Source organism: Bos mutus, chromosome 10, assembly GCF_027580195.1.
Source record: "Bos mutus isolate GX-2022 chromosome 10, NWIPB_WYAK_1.1, whole genome shotgun sequence".
Classification (NCBI taxonomy): domain Eukaryota; kingdom Metazoa; phylum Chordata; class Mammalia; order Artiodactyla; family Bovidae; genus Bos; species Bos mutus.
Genome location: NC_091626.1, coordinates 27,959,870 through 27,986,889, shown reverse-complemented (window position 1 = coordinate 27,986,889; position 27,020 = coordinate 27,959,870). Strand labels below are relative to the sequence as shown.

The following is a 27,020-nucleotide window of genomic DNA, read 5'->3' as shown; positions in this document are numbered from 1 at the left end:
TGCTGAAGCTGGGTAATGGGTACACGGGGATTCATTATACTCTTCTCTATTTCTGTGCTTGAATTTTCCATATGAAGATTCTATTTTAATTCATTCATTCACACAACTAACATTCCTTAGGTGCCCACCACATGCCAGGAAACATGGATAAAGAGAGAAAGAAAAAACAACCCCTGCCCCTATGAATTGATGATAACTTTATTAAATTCTAAATTATCTGCTATCCCTCCCTGGTAGTTAAAGGCCTACTGGCACTTATAACATGAAGACAGGGGAGACCTCCCCACAGGAACAAGTAGCTAATGAGGGGCTTTCTGGGCCCTGTGTCTCCTGGGCTTATCTTCCCAGCCCTGCCAACTCCATCTGCACTTGAAGCCTTCCCCATACAAGGGGCTCCCCTCATAAGTAAGTGGCTTCAGGAGACCAAGGGTGGGGCTCCGGGTCTCACTCCTCAACAGAAAGTCATGCCAGCCATGCCGGGATCCCTGAAACTTAAAGGCAACTTCCCCTCAAAGGGCAGGATGCCAACACCCTTCATTCTATCATTACGACTCTTCCTAGAGTCCACTTGGTATCAGGTACTAGGCCAAAGGACAGAAATAAAAGCCATGGGGAGGTCCCTGACCTCACGGGAATCATGTATGGTCTTACTGACTGGAAATCCTTGGATTCAAGTCCCAGCTCTGCCCCTTGCTAGCTGCAGGACCCTGGATGAACAACTAAACCTCGCTGGGCCTCAGTTTTCCCATCTATAAAATGGGGGTATTAGTGCCCACCTCACAAAGTTATTGTGAGGAATATATGGGTTAATACATGGAAAGTCCTTATTCCAGTGCTTACAAGCAAAAAGCTAAGGACACAGCGAGGCAGAGCATTAGAAGAGTTAGTGCATATAGCTCTCACAGTATTATCATATCATTATTATTATCATTCACTAGGCTCCCACAGCCGCTATTAACAAGTTCCAATGACAATGGGCGCTGAAACTCTCTGAAAAGAAGGAATCACAGAACCGGGCCAGATGCGAGGGACAGGCTCCGACTGGCTTCTGGCTGCCTGTGCATCACGTGTTCTCCTGCCTGAGTTTTTCTGAGCAATGCCTCGGCCACAGACTCATGAGTAAGAGGTGCCCATGAGCCTGTAAATGCTTTCCATCTGGCCTCTTCTCTCAGAGGAGACCAGCAAGGCGCCTTCATGAGGGAGACACCCAGCCCACCCGGACCCAGGATACTCTAGCCTGGCTGGGAAGCATTTTACTGTTGTTGTCTGACAGGGGTTCTGTTCTGCTGCAACTCTCTGCTCATGCTGGGCATCAGTGGACGTGGACACTTGGGTCCACAGACCTGGGCATTAACCCCTATCTGCCATAAACTAGCCTCAGTGCAGTCTCTGACTTTACAGGGTTTTGATTCCCTCGCCTGTAAACAGGGCTGATACCTCCTACCTTGTTGTTGGGATGAAATAAGATTCAGGATGTGTAACAGCCAGCACGGTAGCTGCAAGAGAGACAGGGAAACACGACCGTGGCTGTTTCAGAGGGTGGGAGCCTGGAGCCCTCTGCAGACACAGGAGCAGCCCAACCCTGACACAGCCCTGCTCCAGGGCAGCCCGCAAAGGCAGCCAGCACCTTGCACCCCGAGAAAGGCAAAGAAAGCCATCCCTCTGGCGAAGCCTACCTCCCAAGGCCAATCTCAGGAGTGGCCAGTGCCTGGGGTGCCACTGCGGGGCAGGAGGGAGAGACAACAGACGAGGAGAAGAAAGGAGGGAGGCAGAGAGAAGCATGGAGGAGTTCATAAAAAGCCCCCATCTGGGCTGAGCTGCCCCACCTCCACTGCTGCCTCAGCGCTGGGACCTGCAGGGACCAGAGACAGTCACTTCCTGGCTCCTCAGGAATGCACAGGAATGTGTGTGTCAGGAGAGAGGTATTTGGGGCCTAGGGAGGGTGGAGACCCAGCTCCTTCTCTAGCGAGGGGTTCCCCATCTCCAATCAGGCCGACTTGCCATCAAGCAGCATGCCCTGGCAGAGAGGAAAGGAGATGGTCAAAGTGGTGGTTAGGACTGCAGGCTGTGGCTGGGCAACTCTGGCTTCACAGGCCAGAATGCCACGCAAGAACTTGGGTGTGCATGCTGTGTGCTCAGTCATGTCTGCTTCTTTTCGACCCCATGAACTGTAGCCCGCCAAGCCCCTCTCTGTCTATGGCTTGGGCAAATTATTCAATCTCAATAATGCTTAAGTGCTTCTGTAAAGTGGAGATGAAAATGTATTAGCACCTAGATCTTACGGGTGGTTATGACGATTCAGCGCTAAGTGCTAGCATCAGGACCACTAGCATCACCAGCACTGGTCCCTCTGACCATTTCTGGCTCCCTCCTCAACTGCAAAATCAGAAGCCGGTGCCAGGAACATCTAAGCGTAAGGCCAGCCATGCAAAGGGCCCACCTGTCTATCCATCACCACCTCCACCCAGTACAGCACAGCTGTCAGCATGTGTGAAATTCACCTGAACTTGACCACCACCCACACAGATCCCCAGCAGCCCCACCTGCCTTCAGAGCACAGAGGCTCACCTCGTCTATCTGTCGGCAGGTGTTCTGGAGCCCACTGGCAAGGATGACTTCAGTTGTTGATTTATATGTCCCCAGAATAATTTTTTTACTTAAACCAGCCCCACAAGGAATGAACTCAAAGCAGTGTGTCCTTGGACAAGACAGATCACCACCATGGACCTCAGTCTCTTTATCTGATGTGCAGAAGGTCAGGTGACAGCACGGGTTCCCTTCTGGTTGGGCCTCCTGTGATTTGATTTCTTCAGACTGCTACCAGGGAAAGGATAGAGCTGGGTTCTGGGAGTAAACAAAGTGAAACACAAGGCTGCCCATTGACACCAGTCCCTTGGGCAGATTCCAGGCTGAAACCCTTGTTTCCTGGCTCCGGCAGGAGTTTGGAGTTTCTTCTACCCACAGAACCCACGGGCAGGCCGCCTCCCTCCCACCAGGCCGTGGGTCAGCCAAGCCACACAAAGGGCTGATTATGAGTGGCCCACCTTGCAGAGGGCACAGATGCCCTCCCACCCCTCCAGAGCCACCCCCAGCATTCCCACCCCCCGACCACACCTGGCGCATCTTAGGCAAAGCTAAGAAACCCATCTCCACCCTAAACAAGGCTCTCCACTCTCCCCTCCCCAGGCACCTGGGCTTCCCACTCGGCCACCCCAAGCAGGTATTTCCAGAGCAAGAGAGTCCATGCAGGGCCCAAGACACAGAGCACTGTGGGTCCCTAAGGGAAGTTCATTCACCTGGCCCCACCCATACCCTCCCTAGAGGGTGGGAACAAATTCCTGAAGGATGAGGACACAGAAGACTCCTACAGATATGAGACAGTGTTTTAGCAGGTTATTTCAGGGCCAGACTGCAAGCCCAGGGATCGACCTCAAGGTCACCTCAAGAAGTATTAGACTGCAGAGTAACCCGTCCCCACAAAGAGGACAAGAACATAGGATACTGGCGTTGACCCAGACCCTAAAGATCATCTCCACGCGATAATCCAAGCAGGACACTTACAACAGAGCCCCACTGTCACCCTATAACCCAGTCCCCTCATTTTATGATGCCCGGGTCGGGAAGATCCCCTGGAGAAGGAAATAGCAACCCACTCCTATTCTTGCCTGGAAAATTCCATGGACGGAGGAGCCTCGTGGGCTATACACTCATGGGGCTGCAAAGAGTCAGACACAACTGAGCGACTAACACAACTCATTTTATAGGTAACAATCCGCTGTGACTTGTCCAGCGTCACATAGTGGCCACAGGAAGCTCTAAGAGACCTCGGGTCTCCCACAGCCCCGGAACCTAACGCACAACTGTTCTCTCTGCTCTGAGGAAAGAGGACAGGGTCTCCCAAAGCAGCTGTCTGGCCTAACAATGCAAAAAAAAGGAGCAGTATCTCCATACCGATTCTTCTCCTAAATGACACCCCTCCAAGGTCCAAGCTGAAAGGGAGGAGAAGGCAAGCAGACCAAGGTCCTACTGGACCCCACATCCTGATGAGATGCAGAGCCCCAGGTTCTGTCTGGTTCCACACCCTCAGGAGGCTGAGCCTAAAGACAGCAGAGCAGGCCACCCATGTCCAATACTTGAGAACTCCCTCGGCCCTGGGACTGGAAAGAGAAGGAAAACCGAGGGCCAAGTTTACTTCCTTTGAGGTCCCAAACCCTCACAAGAGGACCAGAAACTCCCTAAGAATTTCTGAAGTAGAGGCCTCCGCCAAATGCAATAGGGCAGGGAGTGGAGAGACGTGTCAGCTGGGCCAGCACCTCGGGAGAGGAATGTGAAGTGGGCCGCTGGCCAAAAGAGGAAGAAACGCAGCTGGACTACCTAATAGGGAGCTGGAGGCCTGCGCTGGCTCCCACCAGCCCGCAACAGGACACGCAGGGAAGGGTGCCAGGTGGCGTGGCAGGCTCAGAGCCCATCCCGAGCTACAGGCCAGCTTCCCCAGCCTCCGGCGTCCTCCTGACTCCAGGGCACCCTTCTGAATCTCAGGAGCCTCCCCAGCCCTGCTCTGTGCCCCGGATTCAGCCCCATCACTGGAGTGAACCTTGGTGACTCAAAGGGACATCACCCCCAGTACCTTCTCATCTGCAGACGTCTCTTGCTGGACTGTGGCTCCCACACCCCCTCGAAAGGCATCCGCTGACACTGTCCGTCCAACATTTGGTGACCACCGATTACCACGTGCCCATCGGAGCTCCCTGGAGTCCCCTTTTCTCGGGGTGCAAGAGCACACCTCCCTCCCCAAACTTGGACCTCCCAAAGAGAGAAAGAACGTGGTCTTTATTCTGGGGGAGAGTCAGGAGGTACGAGGCAGAAATTACCAGCAAAGTCACAGTCTGGTTCAAGATCTCTGTAGCAGACTGCAAAAGGAGCCCCAGTTCCTCACCCCTGCCTACATCTACCCCCCTCTGCAAGTCATCTTAAAGTGTCATCTCACTTGCTAAAAACGTAATTTCTCAGGCCCCACCCCAGACCCAGTGAATGACCAACCCTGAGGATGAGGCTCCGCAACCAGTGCTGTAACAAATCCTCCAGGTGACGCTGATGCACATTAAGTGAGAACCACTGTTAAACCACTCCTATCCTTCTAGGCTTCAAGGTTCTGGGATGAGGTGGCATGAGTGTCCAGATGCCAGTGCCGCAGGCTTCAGGAGGCCCAAGCAATGGACTCCTTACTAGGAAGCCCCAGGAGACCCTACAGACTCACCTTCACTCATCCAAGGAGTCCCCAGTCAGTCATAGATGAGTGACACCCCCTGAGAACCTTCCAAATGTCCTCAGAGCTAAGAGTCTCACAACAGTGCCCTAAGCAAGTGTGGCAAAAGCTGTCAAGAGGCTGCCAACATGTCTGTCCTCTCCAGCTCTCTCCAACCCATCTTCTACCCAGGCGCTAAGTGAGCAAGGCAAGGGGCTGAGTGGCCCAGAGCCAGGGCAGAAGGAAGAAAGGGCCAGAGCCAGGAAACCAAGCATGCACAGACAGACATAACTGGAATCCCACTGGCTGCCCCTGGGACCCAGCCAAGATGGACTCAGCCAGCCACGGCTTCCCACCTCCCGCCTCTTCCAAAACTATGTGCAAAGAACAACTAACTTCCAAATGTTGCAAGAAGCCACTGTGAGACATACAATACAAATTCATTTAGAAGCATGCCTTAATTCACAGTAGCTTTTCTGTCATTGCATATTTACTTCATCCAGGAACAATAAAAGCAGAAGGGCTCCCTCCTGGGAAGAGAAAAAAATGGCAAAGTACTGTGAGTCCAGGGCAGCGGGCAAACGAGCACATGCCCCAGGGGATGAGAACCAGGTGTCAAAAACACATGTGGGAGGGAAGAAAATAAAAAACAGACTCTCTGCCCCTGCCCTCCCTCACCAAATACCAGTCAGTCTTTGAACTCCGATGTGGCAGGAGCAGCAGGTGAACACAAAGAGCCACCCGCAAAGGCAGGAAGCCCGGCTTCTGGCCCCACCTGCCACCTGTAAACATCCCCCAAATCCTCCAACCCCTCCTGGTCTCAGCCGTCTCATCAATGGAATGGGGTCAGAGCTCCTACCAAGTGGGGTGTGGGACAGACAAGCACAGAAACAGCAGTGTGCACGGTGATACGCTGGGTGTGACACCATCTGTCATGCACACAGCCAGACAGGTAGGAACTGTATAAATGGACGCTTAGGAATGAAAACCACCAAGCTCGATAGTGATCACTTCCACTGGGGGACAGGAACAGGACTGGGGAGAAGGCGGCCAGGGTCTCCAATCTGCAATGTTCATCTTCTTTGCAAACGGGCCTCAGAGCAGAAAATATAGAAATAACAGCTGTAACCGCCTGAGCCTTTGCAGGTCTAAATTTCCTTACTCTTCCAGCCAAATCATTTCACACGGGTGTTCTGAGGATTAAATGAATTAATATCTGTGAAACACTCAGATGTGCCTGGTCCACAGCATAGCCCGGGCTTGGCTCCTGCTCAGGGGAGGGGGTGGGTGCTCAGCTCTGTAACTCCAAACACACTCCCTGAGCCATAAGGTGGACCTAAGCTGGCCTTGTCCTGAGCCAGCAGCTTCCATGGAAAGGGACTGGGAGCAAGTGCCCTAACTGGACACCCCTGGGCCCCAATATGGCCTTGCTGCCTGCACCAAGCAGACCGTTAAGGGGGAAAGGAAAAGGTGCGGGGCGGGGGGGGGGCAGTTATCCAGACAGGCCCAGGGAATTAAAATCCCAATGTGGAATTCTTTCATTGTAAAAAAGCTGAAAGCTAATTATACACAATGAATCTCTAAGTTTACCACTGCTTAACTTACCAAAAAAAAAAGAAAAGCTAGGTGGCTAGAGTTTGGAAAATTATCCAGATTTCTAAAGTGAGTCCTCAGGACTCATGAAAGACACCTCCAAAGAGCCCAGCTAGCACAGCATCCAGGATGAAGGGCAGGAAACCAGGGGTCTGGGCCCCCACCCCCACCCCCGCTTCCCTGCTCCACCTCCTCCAGCTCCCAGCTCCTAGCTCCCAGGGCCAAGTCTGGAAAAGCACTCTGGGTTCCTGGAAGGGCCTTTCCGAATATCGGGAACTCTACTGGAAAGTGCCATTAGACATTATCTGGAGGATGTCTGTGGTGTTTGAAAGGGAGCCACTCCCCTGCCAAAGTCAAGGCAGTGGCCAAAAATAACAGAGGGGCTCCTCAGAGCTAGACACACACCACACAGATGTACACACACACACACAGACATACACACCGATATACAAACACACGGGTACACACATACACAAATATACATATATACACACTCACATACACTTGTTATACACACATAAACACAAACACACATACAAATACACATACCCACTCACACGTGTACACACATACACACACACACTCACATACACACATACACAAACACACACACACATACATATATATACACACACCCACGTACATACACCTCCATTCACACCAACACACACATCCTCGCTCACAGACCTGGAGGTCAAAACAGACCTGGAAGTCAAAACAGACCTGGGACCTCAGAGCTACTGGCCCTGCCCCCAGTACAGCCTCACACTGGGGAGGCACAGATCCCATTTTCTGGTTTGGGGACTTAGAAGAATTAAAAGTGCCACTTCTCTCTCCATCCTCAAACCACAGGCTGTGACATGTGCACATTTCCACATGGGACATAAGGAGAAAGACAGAGCCTGACAGTAACAAGCCCCCTCCCACCCACAGGCAGGACTGGCCGCCTCTCTTGCAAGATCGAAAGCCAAGTTCCATTAGGAGACCTGCCTGAAGGGGGCCACCCACGTTGCCGCACCCTCCCCTCCGGTCACTTCACCTACAGACGATTTGAAAACGGAGCCCGGCACCACTCTGTTCTATTCCCCTTGGTTATAATCAGCTTTGCAGATGACTTTTAAAAAATAAATCTTCAGGCCCATAAAAATGCTCCCCTGTAAGCCCTGGCCTCAAATCACAGGCCTGCAACCACACTCCGCAGCCCCCAAGTACCAACCACCACAGAACAGGAAAAACAAGGTAGAGACCAGGCTCCTTACCCTCCCCACCCCCATCACTTTTCCACCATCATGGCCTTTGATTTAGACCCTCAGCTGCAAGGTGATGGGATGGGACAGGAAGGGCATGGTCTTTCCCCGCCCTCAATGCTGTCCCCTAGCCGGGCCTGCAGCACTGAAAACCAAAACAGCTCACCCCAACCTAAGCTCTCAGACTCACCCTCACCCCCTTTCTTAACAGCCTCAAGGCTCAAATCAGAACCTGCAACTTTGTATTTACAGGCACAGGCTTCTAAAGTCAAAATAAACACTGAGCATCAGCTACCTGGTTCAAAGGTGCTGGGTGTCCCTGGAGACCAAACAGAGGGGCCCGCAGGAGCCGCTGAAGCTGAAGGGTCCCAAGGAGGAGAGAAGGAGGGGGCATGGATGACTCTCATCGCAGGGAAGCCAGCCCTCCACAGCTAGGGTCAGCTTCAGGAGAGGCCACCAGGCTCAGGAGTCTATTCCCTGCAGTTACTCCTTCTACTGAAAAGTGGGGAGAAATACAACTAGAATCCTCCGCGACCTTTCAACCCAGAAAAGGAACTTCAGAAAGGCCTGCACCCCTTTAGTGTCACAGACCCTCTAGTCAAAGACCTGGATTCAAAACCAACTCTACCCCATTTGGACTTCAAGAGACCCTGGTTAAACCACTCCCCCTTTCTGAGCCTTACATTCTCTGTCTATAAAATGGGAATAAGACCTCACAAGTCTTTTTATCACAGTGAAAGGAGAGGACACATGTGAAAGCATAAATGTTAAAAATCATGAACCATCTAATGAGTATTCGGTTATATTCCATCTTAAAAGTGAAGTCGCTCAGTCGTGTCCGACTCTTTGCGACCCTATGGACTGCAGCCCACCAGGCTCCTCCATCCATGGGATTTTCCAGGCAAGAATACTGGAGTGGGTTGCCCTTTCCTTCTCCAGGGGATCTTCCCAACCCAGAGATCAAACCTGGGTTTCCCGCATTGCAGGCAGACTCTTTATGGTCTGAGCCACCAGGGAATCACTATATTCCATCTTAAGCTATTCCATATTATTTTATATATGTAAGCCTTGTCTCAAAACATAAACTCCAAGATAGCAATGGGTGCATCTGTACTTCTGGTGAAGGATGGCATTTCAAGGTCAGTCTGCCTGGGTTCATTCATAAACTTGTTTATTAGCTGGTCAATCTTTGGAAACCTACTTAAACCCCCTGAGCTTCAATCTCCCCATCTATAGTAACAAGGGAAGTTAACAGTATCTTTCTCAAAGGGTTTTTTTTTAAGATTGAGATAATCTAAACCATGCAAACTTCAATCAGTGTAAACTACGGTCTTTTTTACTTATTTGGAGAACCAAGACATCTTATTAAATATTATTGGTTGATCACTGGATATAAAACAGACAACTCGTCTTTCTAGCCTTCGCTTCTCTCATCTTCTTCTCTTCCCTCCCCTGAAGGTGGATAGTGTTTACATTCCTTCCCAGATCTTGGGCACGTGAAATGCTTTAAGCCAAAATGAAATGTTTGCTTTAAGGACCAAGGGTACCAGCCCCTTCTCACTGGGAGCCTTTGGGTGTGAGCCTGTTATTCTATATTTCTAAGCTCAGCATCTTCATCTATCAAGTGTGATCATCCGACATGCCTTACAAGGCTCTTGTGAATGTTAAACGAGGCTGCAGAGAACATATCCCCCACAGAGGCCATGTGCAAGAGGTTTCTCTACATCCCCTTCCCCCGCCCCAACCCTGTGGGTGACAGGCCTGGAGAGGTCCCCGCAATCTCTCAATGAAGAATGGATCCCAGCCCAGAAGTAGCCCACTGCAGCCAAGGACCAAGCAGGCGGTTTCCAGGGTAACAGCATCCTCTGCATCTACTCCCGATTTCCATCCCAGCTGCCTTTTATTCTCCTCCCACCTCTGTAGTGGGCTAAGTCACCTGTTCCCACTATTGCTAGGCAACCTCTGAGAATGGGCAGCTGTCTCCTGGGGGAGGACCCTGGCCCTACCCTCCCCTCTTCATGCCTCAGGACTTAGGGAAATTTGCCCCACTTAGACCCTCCCTGTTAACCATGGGATGGCAGAAGGTGGGAAGTAATCCCAGGCCAAGCAGGCAGGTCCCATGGGACTGGCTCAGCCTTTGATCAATGAGGAAGGACACACCTCCACCCCAGGATTCTGTTTGCCTGTGCTTATCTGGGCTCTAGTCTTAAGCAGTTTCCAAGAAAAGGGCCACATCAGGCTTTTTATGAAAGCTATCCTTCTTGATTATTTTTCTCTTCTGTTCTCCCACTCACGCAATGAACCAGGATCCCTGACCTTTTCATAAACAGTGAGCGAGAGAGAAAAGGTGGACTCACAGTGAGAGAAAGAGGGGCGAGGATGGAGAGAGCTCACCTCTGGGAGGTGGGCTGACAGGCAACTGTCATTCTCTTCCTAAATTAGCATTAGCTGAGGGTTTTTAAAGTTGAGATATAATTCTTAAACCGTCAGTCACCCAGTTTAAAGCCTACAGTTCAGCAGTTTTTAGTATATCCACAAGGTTGTGCAACCGCCACCGCTATCTAATTCCAGAACACTTTCATCACCGGGTTTTGTTTTGTATATGTTTTGGCTTTGGGTAAATGTTGCTAGAAATGCAAGCATTTGCTTTATAAGCAGCAGAGCAAAATCTGAGGAGGCAACACCACCCGGCTTCAGACCCCAGCTCCACCTCTCGCCGGCTGTGGGTTCTTGGATAAGTATGTGACTGCTCTGGGCCGGTTCTCTCCTCTGCGAAACAGGGTCAGAGTATCCCCCTCGCAGGATTAGATGTGTTAATGCATGTGGAGTCCTTAGCACAGGGCGGAATGCTGAGCACATGCTCAGAAAGGGTGAGCCACTGTGATTATCATAAGAAAAAGAATTTCTTCAACTTAAAAAAAAAAAATCCAGTCCGTTCCTAGCTCTGCTAGCAGGCAGCTGGGACAGCCAGTTTCTGTCTGGGAAGGGTTGGAGGCCCTGCTACACCCACCCAACCCCTTTGCAAGCAATGGCACCACCTGGAGTGGCCGAACAAGCATGAGGAGGGGGCAGAGTGAGGTTGTGACTGTCGTCGCCGTATCTTTGCGGCCAAGTGTGACTACTCCAGACTCACAAGGTGCCCTGCACGGCAAGATCCTGCCAGTAACCCCCAGCCAGGATGGGGGTGATACGGGCGAAGGAAGACCAGGAGGGACAAGCAGGAGAGCGAAGGACTAGCCCTCTCCCCAAGGTGACCCTCTACCCCCTAAGGAGGGAGGGTTCCCCGACCTGATGCTCGGCCCAAGAACCAGCAGGAATCCTGGCCCTGTGTTAGGGGCTCCCAGGATGGCTGAGCCCCGCCTTGCTGGACCCCCTGCCCTGGCCACTCCCGAGGTTTGCCTCAGATTGGGCAATCAGGACTTAGGATACTGTGCCACTGCCAAAGGAACCAGCACACCCTGGGCTAAATCCCCAGTCCCGGCAGGGTGACCCAGTGTCACCAGGACTATGGAACCCAGGTTACAGGGTCCCTCTGCCTACTGCCTCTTAGCTGTGACCCCTCTGGGGAGCTGCTGACTGGACTGTCCAAACCATATCCAGCTGCTGGTGGGCTCTGGGACCCTTTCAGTACCCCAGGTGAGTAACTCAGCCTGGCTCCCCAGATCCTTCCTGCAGCAACATGGGCCCTTTGACCAGACTCAGGGGATAAAAGCAGGGTCCCAGAAACATGCCCTGACACTTCAACCCTGAGCTGCACACCAGGCCCCAGGAAAAGTGGGGGTGGGTCACACATGGGGGCAGCTCAGGTGCTGGACAGTCCCAACACCTGCACGACAACACCTGTGCGGAGGTGTGGGGCTCCAGAGTCCAACCTATGAGCTGTACAAACAGCCTGGCCTCTTAGCAAGGTGAGAGGTCAGCTCCGGGAGGGGTAGAGGGAATGGGGAAGGAGGACAAGGGGGGAAACAATGGCAGGTGGACTCACTGGCACCCCTGCTCCTCCCAGTCTTTCCCCTCCAGTAGGGGAAGCCCTACCCCCTGTACACACACACACACACCCCCCACCACCATCACCCCTGATATTTGCCAGGGAAAGGAAAGGCTTCCCAGCAGAACCTTCCCTGTCACCTCCTGCCCCGCAGTGGTCAGGGCCATGCCCCTGGCTGTGACTGGTATGGCCTGGGGGGATTTTCTGTCTGTCTGCATCTAACCTGTCATTGTCACAGCCCCACCTGGATGGAGCATCTGCTACCTAACAGGGGGTTCAATCAGCGCTCAGACTGCCTCCACAAGGAGACCTCGCCGCTGTTCTCACACTATGCAGGGACTAGAAGGTGAGAAGCAGGCACACAGTAGCAGGTCTGTGGCCGGGCCATGTCTCAGGCTGCCCCACCCTGGCAGGCAGGAGGCGCCAGGTCTCATGTGACAAGTCCTCAAGCCAAGTTTATGGTTTGTGGCCACTGGCCAGGCGCCCAGCCCCAGGCCTTCCTCGAGAAGCTGGAAAGAGGAGCCCCAAATCCCAACCACAAATCCCAGGTGACAGGACGCCCATTTGGTGTGACCTCCTCGCACAGAACCGCCCACCGCCCCCAGGGACAGTCCCAGGGGTAAGGTCCTCTCCCAGGCCCCATCCCACTGAGCAAGGAGGCCTTGGCAGCCCTCCTCAAGAAGTCAGACTTCAGGAAGCAAGATTCCTCCTTTTGAAGAGGCTGAATCCTAAAGCCCATCTCAGCAGCCCCTCAAGGTCTCATCATTGCTCAGAACTGAAAAGTCTGGCCAGCCCTGTACCCCAGGCCCTCTCATACCTATCTCTCCAGGGCAGCCCTGAGGCTCCCAGCCCGTCCATCTCTCCCATCTCTCTTCCAGGTTCTGTCCACCACTTCACCAACTAGCGGAACACCTGCACTCAGAGCACCCACGTGGGCCGGGTTTCAGAGAGGAAGCAGCTGCAATCTGGAGCCAAGCGGGGCTGGGCGAGCTGCTGAGGGTGTGAGCAGGGCCTGCAGAACGCGCTCAGTTAATTATCAGAGGGGCCTGAAGACACTCTGAGGTCATTTTACCTGTATTACCACCAGCCGACAATGTTTTTAAGCACTTTGGCATTCATCAGTTAATTATCAGAGGGGCCTGAAGACACTCTGAGGTCATTTTACCTGTATTACAACCAGCTGACAATGTTTTTAAGCACTTCGGCATTCACCTCTTCATCCTGGATTCCCAGGAAGTAGGAAAAGGGTAGGCAAAGGATTTTATACCATTCTATAGGTCAAGGGATTGAGCAAACGGAAAGGTCGGGTGACACTCAATGAGCCAGCACTGAATTTGGGGTCAAAGGTCAAGGACAACACAACTCCAACACACTTCTGGCCTCCTTCGGAAGCAGATTTATATACTACATCTTATCTCAAAGCATCACCGTAAAAAGGCCATAGCAGCTCTGGTTCCTCAAAATAGTTAACATTTACTGAGCACTCGCTATACCCCATGTGCTATGCTAAATTCCCTGTATACCTTACTTGGTTTTTAAGCTTCTACTCAGCTATTTCAGGCAGGAACAATTATTATCTCCATTTCCCTCTTGGCATCATCAGGCACAGAGCAGGTAAGTGACTCACCCTGGATCACACTGCTAGCCAGTGGAGGGGTGAAGACTTGAACCAGGGTCCCCAGAGCATGTCCACCTGCAGAGGCTGGAGCCAGAATCCAGTCCCAGAAAGGGATGGTTTATCTGGAATGTAAAGCATTTCATCCCAATCTCTACTGCCCTGGCTTGGCGTTAGAAGCCATGCATGATGTTTATCCAATTATTTCATCATCATTTCTGGACCACATGCAATAGGTCTGACTCTGTGCTAGGCACTAGGGATTCTGCAGAGCACAGGACAGATTGGGTCCTGCCCCCATGGACACTGACAAGGAACGAATCGGGAAGAACCCTAGCGGTATGAGGATGGAGATGAAGGCCAATTCTCTTCTCTCTCAGGCTTTATTGCTACCAGGCATCACTCACTCCTAACCTCCTGCCTTCAGGTAGGCAGACATCCTGATCCTCCCCAGATAAACCCACCTATGGCAGACTCTCCCCTTTTGCAATCCTCCACCTTGGTGGGTAACCTTGGTAGCTCCTCTGATGATGATCTCACAGTCCAGGACATGGATGCGTGCATGCTCAGTCTGACTCTTTGTGACCCCATGGACCATGGCCTGCCAGGCTCCCTCTGTCCATGGGGATTCTCCAGGCAAGAATACTGGAGTGGGTTGCCATGCTCTCCTCCCATGTGTCCAGTGGCTCCTGCATTGCAGGCAGACACTTTACCGCTGAGCCACCAGGAAGCCCCTCAAAGTCCAGAAGCAAATGTAAATAAAGCAGCTTCTCTTCCTGCCACATAGCTTGACAACCTGGCTTGACGTAGATATGGAATCAGGATCTGGGCTTATTTACAACTACCTTCTTTCACCTGCCAGGGCCATCTCTCTGTTTGAACATCCATCAGCTCAACAAATATTAATTAAGGTCCTACATGTGAAAAACAGAACAAAAACGCAGGGCTGGCACCTGTGGGAATACACAGTACACCAGAGCCTCCCAGATTTAGAGGGAAGAGAGAGAATAAAACTTAACAGCAGAAGAGGCCCTTTTACATATCCTCTGCTGTCGACCTAGCAGTGAAGAGGGTCGGTGGAGGGGGTGGGGTAGGGTGGAGGTATTAGCATCTTTTTATAAATAAGAAATTGGAGGCTGAGAAAGGATAAGTAACTTGCCCAGGGCTGCAAGCATACAAGTGTAGAGCCAGGATTTTACTCAAAATCTAGCCAAGCTGACTCCAGGCACACATGAGCACACATGAGGACGTGGGTGAGAGTCACGTAAGGGAATAAACTGAGGACTCTGGCCATTCCCCAAAGATGGGTGTTCAGAGCTGGGGCCCCTAGAAAAGACGGCTTCAGTTCTCAGCCTCCAACATCGGAAAGACTGTGAAATCCAGTAAACTCCCCCAAGCCACGGCATTTTGTGTCTTTGAGGCAAGGAGCCCAGCATGATGAACTCTGCACTGAAGCACTCTTTGAAGGGACAAGCCGTGGCCAACCCAGGGCAGGCTCTTGAGTCATGCCTGCTACCTGCACAGACTTTTACCAGCATCTGCATCAGCCTTGGCGTCACCCAAGAAGTCATTTAATCTGATGCTTGTAAGGAGCCCTGAGGGGTGGGCAGGGCAGGCCGAAGGAGGAAACAGAATGGAAGGCCGTGGGGGACAGAGACCTGGCCTGCCTAGTTCACGCTCCACCCTCTGCACCGGGATCCCAGCCTGGCCCAGAGTAGGGGTTCCAAAAGTACTTGCTGAACTAACTAATAAAAGCTCAGAGAAGCGAAATGACTGGCCCGAAGTCTTACCCACAGTCCAGGTTGTCTAGTCTAGGACAGAACACGGGGGTCTTCAGCCTCCTGCCCAGTGGCTTTTGTATCTCATAGCACTGTGACCTCCTTCCGCCCCTCCTCACCCCACCCTCACTCTCCCGCCTCCATTTGGAACCGTCAGCCTCTGACCCACTCAACCCTCACCTCACCTCAGCAGGGAGACTGTCAAAAGCACCAAGTTACTTTAAATCTGATCTTCCCGTTATAATACCAATTTAGATCCCGACCAGCCTGCTGAGAACTAGGGGAAATATGCAGAAACTGAGATTACAGAGACTTAATGGCCCAGAAAAACAAAAAAAAAGCTGTGGACCAGATTCAATCAAGGCCCAGAGCTTGTGGGCCTTCTCCATCAACCCCACCAAAGCAGGGGTTGGCTCCCCTTGGTCCAAGATCTTTGCAGGCTCTGGGTGCCAGACCCAGCTTTCCGGCCTCCTTCACCAACTAAGGAACAAGTGAGGGGAAGCTGCCTGCTGGAGCACAGCTGCAACCCAGCCCCACCATGCAGCTGTCTGGACGCTAGGCTGGTTACTTCCACCTCTGCCCTCATTTCCTCATCCTCCCGTTGCCCAGCTCCCACAGCTGCTGGGAGTAACAACTGAAACCATATATACCATTAGAACAGTCCCAGCGTACATCAGCCAGTCCCAGCTCTTGGAACTGTGGGGTTTGTCCCTGGGTAACCAACCTTCCCAGGTGACCCTGTTCCCACCTGGCTGCCCAAAAGCCTGGTACACATCCATTACTACCCAGGTCAGAGTTCTGAGTGTGTGTGTAGGGAAAGAGAGACACTAATTTTTCTCCCCCACTGCTTTTAATATACTCACTCATTCATTTGATAATAATGAAACCATGTGCAGGTCCAATGCTTAGTCCCACAGTCCTTAAAAGGACCTAATTCCTAATTCTTGGGTAGTCCTGTCACTCCACCCCACCAGGCACACAGTAGGTGCTAGGCAAACAGAAATTTCTACACTAATCCCACTCCTCCTGTCCAATTTAAAACCTATTCTCAAGGAAGGTGCACCTTGAAACTCCCCAACCTTTACCCCCATGAGAATCTCCAGATTACTCCATTCTCAACTCCCCAACAGTACAACTGACCCAGGAGATAAACCAGGTGAGGGAGGGACTCACCTCTCCCCCAGCCCTCCCCGAGGGGCCCGACAGGTAGAGGGGGAGGGGTGTTTAAGTAACGGCCGCAAGGCAAAGAAGTCTGCTAGAAGCAGGGCAACCTTCTGGTGCGGCTGCAGAGGGCTGGGCCCAGCAGAAGCCAAGACCCTGGGGCTCAGGTCGCCCTGCTTTGGGAAGCCCTTTGTGCGCTGTTTTAAATTACCTCTGCTTGTCTGATGAAGTGAGTAAAAGGGCGCCAGTTTCAGGGCTTAGGATTCCTGAGTGAGCTAATACAGGATGCCTTTGGCTGAAAAAAAACTTCAGTCGGCTCCCTAAACTCCCCCCCTTTTAAGTTTAAAAAAGGGAATGAATGTTACCATTTTTGGACATAAGCGTTCTCCCTCAAGCCCAGCCCTAACCGCACTATCCAGGGGGACGCGCCATCCTGTGTGTCCCCCCCACCCCATTCCCAGATCTGCGGAGGGGTGGAGGTGGGGGTGGGGGTTAAGAAGGGACCGGATGGGAGCGGGCCGCGGGGGAGGAGGGAAAAGGGTGTTCAGGGTACGTGGCCGCCTGGGGCAAGAGCTCACCGCGCAGGCAGGAAGCAAAGGCACGGTTGGGGCGCCCTCCCCCCCAACAAGAGTGGTTTCTGACCTCTTCCTGCCACCGGCCGCTGTGCCCGGGTCCCCTCGCCAGCTTTGAGCCCAGCGCCCGTGGGAGAGCGCGCACCCGGCACTGGGACGCGCCTCGGTGGCTAAGCATGGAACCCCAAGGACTGACCCCAAATATCCCCAGAGACAATGCCTTGCCCTACCGAGCCCCTCAACTCAGATCAAGTTGCCCAAATTCGCCATCTGCCAGGAATGAGCAGGGATCGGAGAGGCAGGACGCAGACGCAAGCTCATGTCGGTTCGCAGCTACCAAGCACCGAGTTAAGCAATAAAACGGTTTGCCGCCCTGACCCCGCCTCCACAGGGCCCGTTGGGGAGCCCGCTTTGGTCCCGGGTTCTCTCGGCCCTAACCCCACTCCGGCAGGTCCACATCCACACAGACCCAGAGGTGGGTGCCAATCCCGCCACGCCCGCTGCCCCCTCGGCCGGCGGACTGAGGCTGGGAGGACCCATGCAGCTTGTCCCCTTCAGGTACCAAGGCGACCCAGGAAGCGCGCTGCCACCGCACGCCATATGGAAAGGCGGTCAAGGGGCGGGGAAGGAAAGAGAAAATCGATCCGGAGCTAACTGCCACCGAGCCCGGGGCTCAGCCCCAGCCTCCAGAGCACCGCCCCCGCGCCTTGCCCTCGCGGGGCCGCGGCGACTACAGCCGGGCAGCCTGGGTAGCCCGCCCCAAGGCGACCTGCCCGCGGGCGGCCCCACCTCCCAGCGCTCAGCCTCGGCGTTCGCGGGCTCTGGGGCCGGGGCGCTCCCCCTTCCTCCCCGCGCCTGTAACCCAACACCCCACCTCGCTGCGGCCGCGCATCCCCCGCCCCCGCTCGTGCGCGCCTGGAACCGGTTCGCAGCCCAGAACCCCAGAGCCCCGCAAGCCGAGCTGCCCCGGGCGGGGGGCTGCGACGGGCCGGGGAGGTTGCTTACCTTTCTCTGCTGCTTCTCCCACGCTGGGTCCAAGAGCAGGTCTCGATCCCAGTCCTCTTCGGGCTGCATGTAGTCATTGGTTTGCTGGGAATCATAATGGTCCATGATGGATGGTGCGCGCGTGCTAGGGGCTGGATTTCTTCCTCCACCTTCTCTCCGGGCGGCGGCGGCTGCGGCTTGCTGCCCCGGCGTGGGGAGGGAGTCGGGACGGTCTGAGCTGGGGCTGGGGCTGGGCTGGGCTGGCGGGGCCGGGCTAGCTCCCCTGCGCCCGGTTCCACCGCGGCGCTGCTAGCGAAGGCGGCTGCTGGGGGGCGTCGGCGGCGGCGGCTGGAGCTCGCGGACTGCCTACCTCGCGCCGGCGCTCAGACCTAATCTCTACGCACACTGAGCGAGGCGGACACACTAGCGCTGCGGGCGCACAGGCGGGCGGGGGCGAGGGGCAGGGGCAGAGCCCTCCGGAGGCTCTCCATTGGCCAGGCCGAGTTGCCCAAACTTCCCCCCTTCGCCTCTCATTGGGAATTCCTGGCATCCGTCAGCCGGGCCGCGGCGCATATAGGTGGACTGGGCGGCCCCCTCCCGGCGCACACGCCCCCGCCCACTCCCCGGGTTCCCACTCCCCCGCGCGGCTCATGTGACACCAGCTTAAGCTGAACGGGACCGAAGCCGGCGGACGCCTCCCCGAGCTCGGGGACCGAGCGGCCGCGCGCTCGGGAGCCCCAGGAGGAACCGCCGGGGCATTGGACACGCTCCCAGCCCGCAGGAAGGCCCGGTACTCCGTTGCTGCGGCGTCCTGCGCTCCCACGCGCTCCAAAGCCCACAACTGCCAGGGGCTGGAGGACCGACGCGAAGAAACCCGAAAAGCATTTCATTTTCTGTTTCCCAGGGTCCGGAGAGATCGGCACCCGGGGAAGGGGGGCGGGGAGTGCCGGAATGTTAAGGAATTTCCTGGGAATTTCCTGATTCCGCCCCCGGCCCCGCCCCGCGCGGCGCGACCCGGCGAACCCCTGCCCTGCCGGAGCCAGGTTTCTAACCAGCCATCGGCCTCCGAAGCCACACAGCTTTCCCGCCTCGCCCCAGGCTCCTTTGCCGCCCTCCCTTGGGCTCAGGGTCTAAGTCGCCCAGCTTCCCGGGTTCCCCTGCGGGTTCCCGCGGGCTGGCAGGGCCGAGCTATCCTTATACACACCTGGGCAGCACCCTAATAGCTCTGAGCGATCTACCTACTCCACGCCCCCTCAATACACACCCCTGACCCAACGGAGAAACTGAATTTCCCGAAGATGAGCTTAAAACGGGGACTTTTCGGGTTCTCAGAGCTCCACAAGCCAACCCGGTAACCTTATGCCTGACAAACAAAGCCTTATTGTTATTGGAGGAAGGAGGGCAAGAGCGAAGAAACACCTTTAAGTTCGTGGAGCCTGCCTGCTCTACGCCTGTCCTAGTAAGTGGCGGATCTCCCCAGTGGGCTCACACCCTGGTGGGCTCCTCTGAGAGCTCCGGGACTCAAGAACGGGAGCCAGAGGCCTCCAGTAGCGTCTGCACAGAGTAGTGCTTAATCCATGTATGCTCCTGAAGGATGGCTGGGTTTACTGTGAAAACAACTGTCAGTTCAGAGGTGACTGAAGGAGTTAGAAAGGGCAATGAATTAGGTTACCTGAAAGGCCAACAGATGGGAAAGTTGAAAAAAGTGCCTGTGACTCCCAGGAGAGCCAGCTGCTGCTGTCCTAAGCAGATATGGGTGATGTGTCACTGCCTGCACCATTCAATCTCGCACATTTATACAAGTGTCACTGGTCAGCACTGTGCCCTCCACAAGTCCCTGGCTGAGGAAGCACTGCTTCTGAGCCACGGAGACAGCAGATTTATAGACTATTTTATATCCACTTATAAACTATGGCTCTAAACCTGATATCGAGGGTAATGATGGTGCTGCAGCCATTCATTCTCTCAATAAATATGTGTGGAGCCGCATCCATGTGTCAGGGGACATGCTAGATGTTATGTATCTAGAGATGAAAAAGACACTCCTTGCCTCTGGCAGTCCACCAGAGACACACAGAAATAAAAATATTCTGCAAGGAGAGAGATACTTCCCCAGCCAGGGAACTGTAGGGAGGTAGGTAGAGAGGGTGGACTTTGAGCCCAGTGTAGGAAAGGAAGCTCCAGGTATCACTTTTTGGAGGAGGGGGAATTCAAGTGAGCCTTAAAGAACAAGAGCCAGCCAAAGAGGAGAGTGGGAGATTATTCCAGGCAGAAGAAGCAGTGTGAGCTGATACATGGGGGCAGGAAGCTGCATGGTATAAAGGGAATGCTAGCTTTCAACATGGCCAGACTAGAAATTCAAGGCCAGGAGGGACCAGAGACAGGGCTGGAGAGGTGGGCAGCAGCCAGGCAGTGAAGGCCTTCTCAGCCACATGCCTCTCTGAGGGGAGCAAGGCTGGCTGGAAGCTGTGACAACCAGTCGCAGAGGAGTTGGAGGGAACTTCCCTGGTGGTCCAGTGGTTAACACTCTGCACTTTCAGTGCAGGGGACATGGGTTCAGTCCTTGGGGAACTAAGATCCCACATGCTGTGCGGTGTGGCCAAAAATTAAATAAAACGAAATTTTAAAAAAAGGAGTTGGAATAATCCAGGTAGTGCTGGAACCGGAAGTGCTCTGTCCGGAGTCAGCTGTCCAGTAAGTAGGTGATGGCACAGCCCTGACTTGAGGGGAAACAGAATCTGAGAGTCATCTGACTACGGATAGCATGGACACCATGAGGAACTCCAGGGAGAATGCCTCGGTGGAGCTAAGAGCGCCCAGAGGAGCAGGACTTAGAAAGGAACTGTAAAGAACAAGGACCCCTGGGGGAGACAGAGAGCAAATGGTCCGCAGAAGCGCAGGGAGCCTGGACAACATGGTGTCCTGAAAATCCAGAATGAAACATCAAAGTGAGGGGCATCAGCAACATCAGATGTGGCAGAAAGGCCTGGAAAGTAAGGCCTGAAAAGTTATCTCTGAAATCAGGCAGTATGCATACTTTGGTTTCTGGATTTTTCACTAAGTTTAATGTCTGTGAGATTTGTTTATGTCGTGGCTTGTATCAGCAGTTGATTTTTGTTTGTTTGTTTTCTTCCTGTGCAGTATTCCATTGTATAAGTATATGCTAAGTAATTTACCTACTCTCCTGTCATTTGTATTGTTTACAGTTTGCAACTTGAATAAAACTGCTATAAAGTTTTATATTTTTATGTGTGCTTTTGGTGAACATATTTCTCTTGGAAAATAATTTCTCTTGGAGATATCACATATATATCACATACAAGAGAAATTATACATGTATACCTAGGAAGAGAATTATGTCATCCTATTGTAGAGGTATATGTTTCATTTTAGTGGATATTGCTAATTTTTCAAACCAACTAAGAATTTACTCTCCAAGCAGCAGAATGTGAGAATTTCAGTTGCTCCATGTTCTCCCACCACTCAGTGTTATTTTTTTAAATTTTAGTCATGAAGATTGGTGAGTAGTGGTCTGTTTTTATGGGTTTAATCTGTCATATACCTATTGACCATTTGAATCAATAACTCTCATTCCCACTGCCATTGATAATAGCAATTTATTTATTTTTTTTAAAGATTTTGATGTGCATCATTTGTAGAGGCTTTATGGAATATGTTACAATATTGTTTCTGTTTTATGTTTTGGTTTTTTGGTTGCAAGGCATGTGGGATCTTAGCTCCCTGGCCCTGGATCAAACATACACCCCCTGCATTGGAAGGTGAAGTTTTAACCACTGGACTGCCAGGGAAGTCCCAGCAATTTATTTTTTAGCTGCTTGAGATAACAGATGATGACATGCATATTTTATTAATTTCTCAAATTTAATTAATTAGTTCATTCAACAAATATTTATCAAGCAATTGCTCTATGAAGATATAAAAGCAAAGAAGAAAGATGTGGTCCTCTCTTAGAGGAGGTAGAAGATGCTTAGCAAATATTCCAGAAATGCTTGTTTGGGGAGGCTGTTTGGCCCCTTGTGGGAGCTGTTTTGTTTTGCATTGGTACAGGTCCATTATGACTTTTCAATAAAAATGTTTAAGAAAAGCAGCTCCTTTAAAAAGAAATAGGGACTTCCCATTGGTCCAGCCGATAAGACTCCATGTTCCCAATTCAGGGAACCCAGATTTGATCCCTGGCCAAGGAAATAGATTCCACAAGCTGCAATTAAGAATTCACATGCCACAACTGAAAAAAAAAAAAAAAAAATTTCACATGCTGCAACAAAGATCAAAGAAGACTGGCACAGCCACATAAATATTTTTTTAATAACGAAAAAGAAATAATCCCTGGGGTCACATCAGCAACCCAAGTAGAGTAAGGCAAGATCATGAAGGAAAATGGGAGGGTTCATCTGGAACAGCACTGATTCCTTTCTCCCCAGAGGCTCAGCCTTTCCAGCCCCTTTTCCGTCCTTTTGGATTTCTCTGGATGCGATGACAAAGGAACTGTGATTGTGGGCAGAGGTCTTGCCATTCTATAGGCCAGTGGGTGTGAATCGAGACTGCAGGAGTCTCAAGTCAGTGGTCAGGAAAACACTCAGGTCCTTTCCACCAGTTGGGGCTTTCTCTCCCCAGCTCCTCGAGGAATGGAACTCCTGGCTCAGTACCAGCTCTGAGAGGCTAGTTTAGTCCATTACCAGCCCTGCAGGCAGCCCCACTCCAGCCAGTGATGAGTCACCCAGAAAGCCACAAGTGCTTTGTAGCTGAAAGAACCTAGCTCTGGTGGTGATGACCCATTTTCCCCTGGAAAGAGGGAGGAATGGTATGTCTATGAGTTCTGGGAGTACTTACCAAGCCCCCACTTTGTGCCAGGCAGCACCAAGAAGAGTCCTGGCGTTCCCAAGCCTCTTGGTCTAGCTGGGACCAAACCATAGGCTTTATCCCCTAAAATGCATCCATCCAACAGATAGTTACCAATAACACAGTCTTCCGATAAAAATGAACTGGATTGACATATGCCAGGAACGTAAAGAATGCAGAGTTCTAGCCGGGAGCCTGTCCTGCTGCCACGGCCACTCCAGTGCTCCTCAGGCCCATCTTCTCCTAAGTCTGGAAATGACCACACAAGGCCCTGTGGGGAAACACGCAAGTAGGATCTGTAAGATTCTGGAAACCAAAAGCACCACGGATTTCACAAGCCCAGAGATCTGGGGGTTTCCTTCACTGTGTCCTGAACCTCTGACTTACAGACTAAGGTTCCTTATGGGCTTCTCATAAGGAATGATTGTATTTGTAGAAGGCTAGAGGAGAGGGGATATCACTCATCAGCAATTGAATGCATTAAGTCACTCTCCCCTGAGCTTCTACAGCACATCAGTTGTAACTGAAAAGAGCTTTTTTTTCTTTTTTGCTTTGCTTTGCTTTATTGTAGTCCTTTGCCCACATTTCATCTCCTACAGCCCTTATGCAGTCTTACCCTTCTACTCCGCCCCCACCCCCCACCTACCACAGCACCTAGAACACAAAAGATCCAATGCAGTCTTTGTTGAATGAAAAATGACCTGAGTCAAATTTCATCTCTGGGCCTCCCTTTCCCCCTTCAACCTGTGGGAGGCTTTGCCATCATCCACATAAGCATTTTGTCAGTCCTGGACCTCCCCCAGAAACCAGCGCTGGAGAAACTGACCAGGTCATCATCCTTCTCATCCCTGCGGGCAGCTCTCAGCCCTCAGGCCCAAGTCCTTAGCCACCCACACCCAATTCCTGGCCCTCCCACCACAGGCTCATCAGGGGAGGAAAGAAGATGATGGGCAGGGTCCCTCTTGCAGAATCTTTACTAAAAGACTGGCCTGGAGCAGGCAGAAATGTTTCTTTGGTTCTCATGCTCTGCCCAGCTCTCAGGTTTTAGATCTCGGGTGGTGGAACATCTAGCTGGTTTGGTGCCCTTGTTTTCATCTTTTTTTGCATATATCTCTCCCCCAAAGTCCAGGTGGTAGTGGTTTAGTTGCTAAGTCATGTCCGACCCTTGCGATACCATGGACTGTAGCCCGCCAGGCTCCTCTACTCTACCCATGGGATTCTCCAGGCAAGAATACCAGAGTGGGTTGCCATTTCCTTCTCCAGGGAATCTTCCTGACTCAGGAATCGAACCCAGGTCTCCTGCATTGCAGGTGGATTCTTTACTGACTGAGCTACATGGGAGCTACCCCAAAGTCCAGGGGTCAATCCAAATAGAAACCTCAGAAATCTCCTCCTCAGAGAGTCACCCTGAGGTCAGCTCCAATCAGGGGACAGTTGTGCCTGGTGGGTTCCCCAACCTGAGCCCTCTGAGGAGGGTGGGGGTCTCTCCCCAGCTACCTCTAGTTCCCAGCAACTACCAGAGTGAAACACCCAAGTCACAACTGGGAAATTCCTGGTGACTAGTACCCTCCCACCCCCACCTCCTTGGTAGGGACAGGCAGACCCCAGGCTAGGGGAGTGAGTTCCTCAGGGGTCTTATCAATCCCAGCTTACCCCACTGGTCTTCCATAGAAGCTCATCCTTAGAGGCCTGCTCAGGTCACTCCGTGGAAATAATGGTATAGCTTTTGGAGAGCAGGTGTCCTTAACTGAGCACAGGATAACATCAAAGGAAGAGCCCCAGGGTGGGGGTGGGGTGTCAAAAGACCTGAGCTCCTCAGTTTGCTGCTGCTGCTAAGTCACTTCAGTCGTGTCCAACTCTGTGCGACCCCAGAGACGGCAGCCCACCAGGCTCCCCCTTCCCTGGGATTCTCCAGGCAAGAACACTGGAGTGGGTTGCCATTTCCTTCTCCAAGCTCCTCAGTTTATTCGCCTGCAAATTGAGAGAGCTGGACTTTGCCAGATGGTCTTTAAGTTCTAAGAACTGTGCTAAGAACATCCTTAGGCTCCTCCTTCAGATCTTCAATGACAAGAGGGTTTGAGCCTTGGGAAACAGTGTTTCACGATCTGAAATACAAAGTAAGTCCCTTTATAAAGGATACAAATTCTCACAAAATTACTTAATTTTTGTTTTAATGGTCCTTAAATGTGCACAAATATAAAACTAGGTACAATCTTCTTAAGGTTTACCACCAAGATAAAATCAAAACAAGGTTACAGATTCTATTTAACAGAAATGGCAAAACCAATAAGATTTAAACGAACCATTTTCATTTAAATGTGACTGTTGCTATTTGCTGAAATTAAACTGCGACTCCCAGCATGATGTAAGTTCTGACTGTGATAGAGCAGGTGTTTCTTTTGCTTTCAGGAGGCCTGTATCGCCACAGTGCCAGAGGATGACTCAGTTCTACTAGTTTCTCTACTTGAACCACTGATCAGGGCATCATTTAACCTTCATTTGGTGGGAACACACTGTAATCCACTAAGTTCCCCTCTGCTGTTTTCTCATTAGCACTCTACAATTAACGTTTCCAAAAAATTCTTTTTAATCTTTTTGCCAACAGGAGCCATCTCTCGAGTTTCAATGTCCTTACCTCTAACAGAAGAAGAATCACCTTCATCCCACCTATTTCCCAGGATGGCTGTGAACATCCATTTGCTGTGCTTAATCGCTCAGTCATGTCTGACTTTGCGATCCCATGGACTGTAGCCCACCAGGCTCTTCTGGACATGAGATTTTCCAGGCAAGTATACTGGAGTAGGTTACCATGCCCTCCTCCAGGGGATCTTCCCAACCCAGGGATCAAACCCAGGTCTCCCGCATTACAGAAAAATTCTTTACCATCTGAGCCACAGGGGAAGCCCAAGAATCCCTGCTCCAGGGGAACTTCTCAACTCAGGAATCGAACCTGGGTCTCCTGCACTCCTGCATTGCAAGCAGATTCTTTACCAGCTGAGCTACCAGGGAACCCCATTCATTCATTTATCCAACCATTATGTACTGAGTACCCACTCTGGGCCAGATACTGTTCTAGACACAGAGGATATAGCAGGAACCAGAATGGACAATATCTCTGCCCTATGAAACTCACATTCCAAAGGGAGAGACTAAGATAAATGAGGAAAATAATATGATATTATTCAGGGGAAAAAAATTAAGCAGGGAAGGGGAATAGAGAGTGTAGGGATCTGATACATGGGTTTTCCGACACTACCAGACAATTCTTCAACACCAGCTGGATGTCCTCCACATAATTTACCTCAATTCTGACACTACCTACCTGGAAACAGCATCGTATCCCACAGGTCAAGGCTCAATCCTACATGACTTCGGATGCCAAACAAAAGTCTGGGTTGCCACCTGTGTTTCTGACACACTGGCTATTAATTCTGAGATTGTCACGACCCCCTCTGACCTAGAGTGGCTCAGAGAAAACATTTTACTTACTAGATTACCAGTTTATTACGCCGCTACTGCTGCTGCTGTTTAGTCGCTAGGTCATGTCTGACTCTGCGACCCTATGGATATAATTCAGGAATAACTAGATGGAAGAGGTGCATACGGCAAGGTATGCAGGAACGGGTACAGAGTTTTTTAAAGTCCTCTTTGGGGCACGTCGTTCTCCCCAAATCTCCATGTGTCCGCCAACCCAGAAACCGTCCAGAAACACACCCCAACACCCTGTCCTTATTGGGATTTTGTGGAGGCTTCATTACATAGACATGATTGATTAGATCATTGGCCACTGGTGATTGATTCAACCTCCAACAGCCCCCACTTCCCTGGAGGTCACAGGAATGGGGCTGAAAGTTCCAACCCTGCAATAACACAGTTGGTTCCCCTGGCAACCAGCCCCCATCCTTAGGTGCTTTCCAAAAGTCATACAATTAACATAAACTCTAGTGTGGTTGAAAGGGGTTTGTTATGAATATAAA

At 51.9% G+C, this 27,020-nt stretch overlaps 1 protein-coding gene across 1 annotated transcript in view; it reads right to left on the bottom strand.

Annotated features, from left to right (window-relative positions):
• ACTN1 (actinin alpha 1) overlaps window positions 1-18,611 on the bottom strand; it is a 98,183-nt gene extending 79,572 nt beyond the window's left edge. Inside the window, 1 exon segment of the mRNA XM_005905735.3 lies at window positions 18,205-18,611. Within this exon segment, the coding sequence (XP_005905797.2) occupies window positions 18,205-18,309 (105 nt within the window). The 5' untranslated portion in view covers window positions 18,310-18,611.
• Between the last annotated feature and the right edge of the window lie 8,409 nt (window positions 18,612-27,020).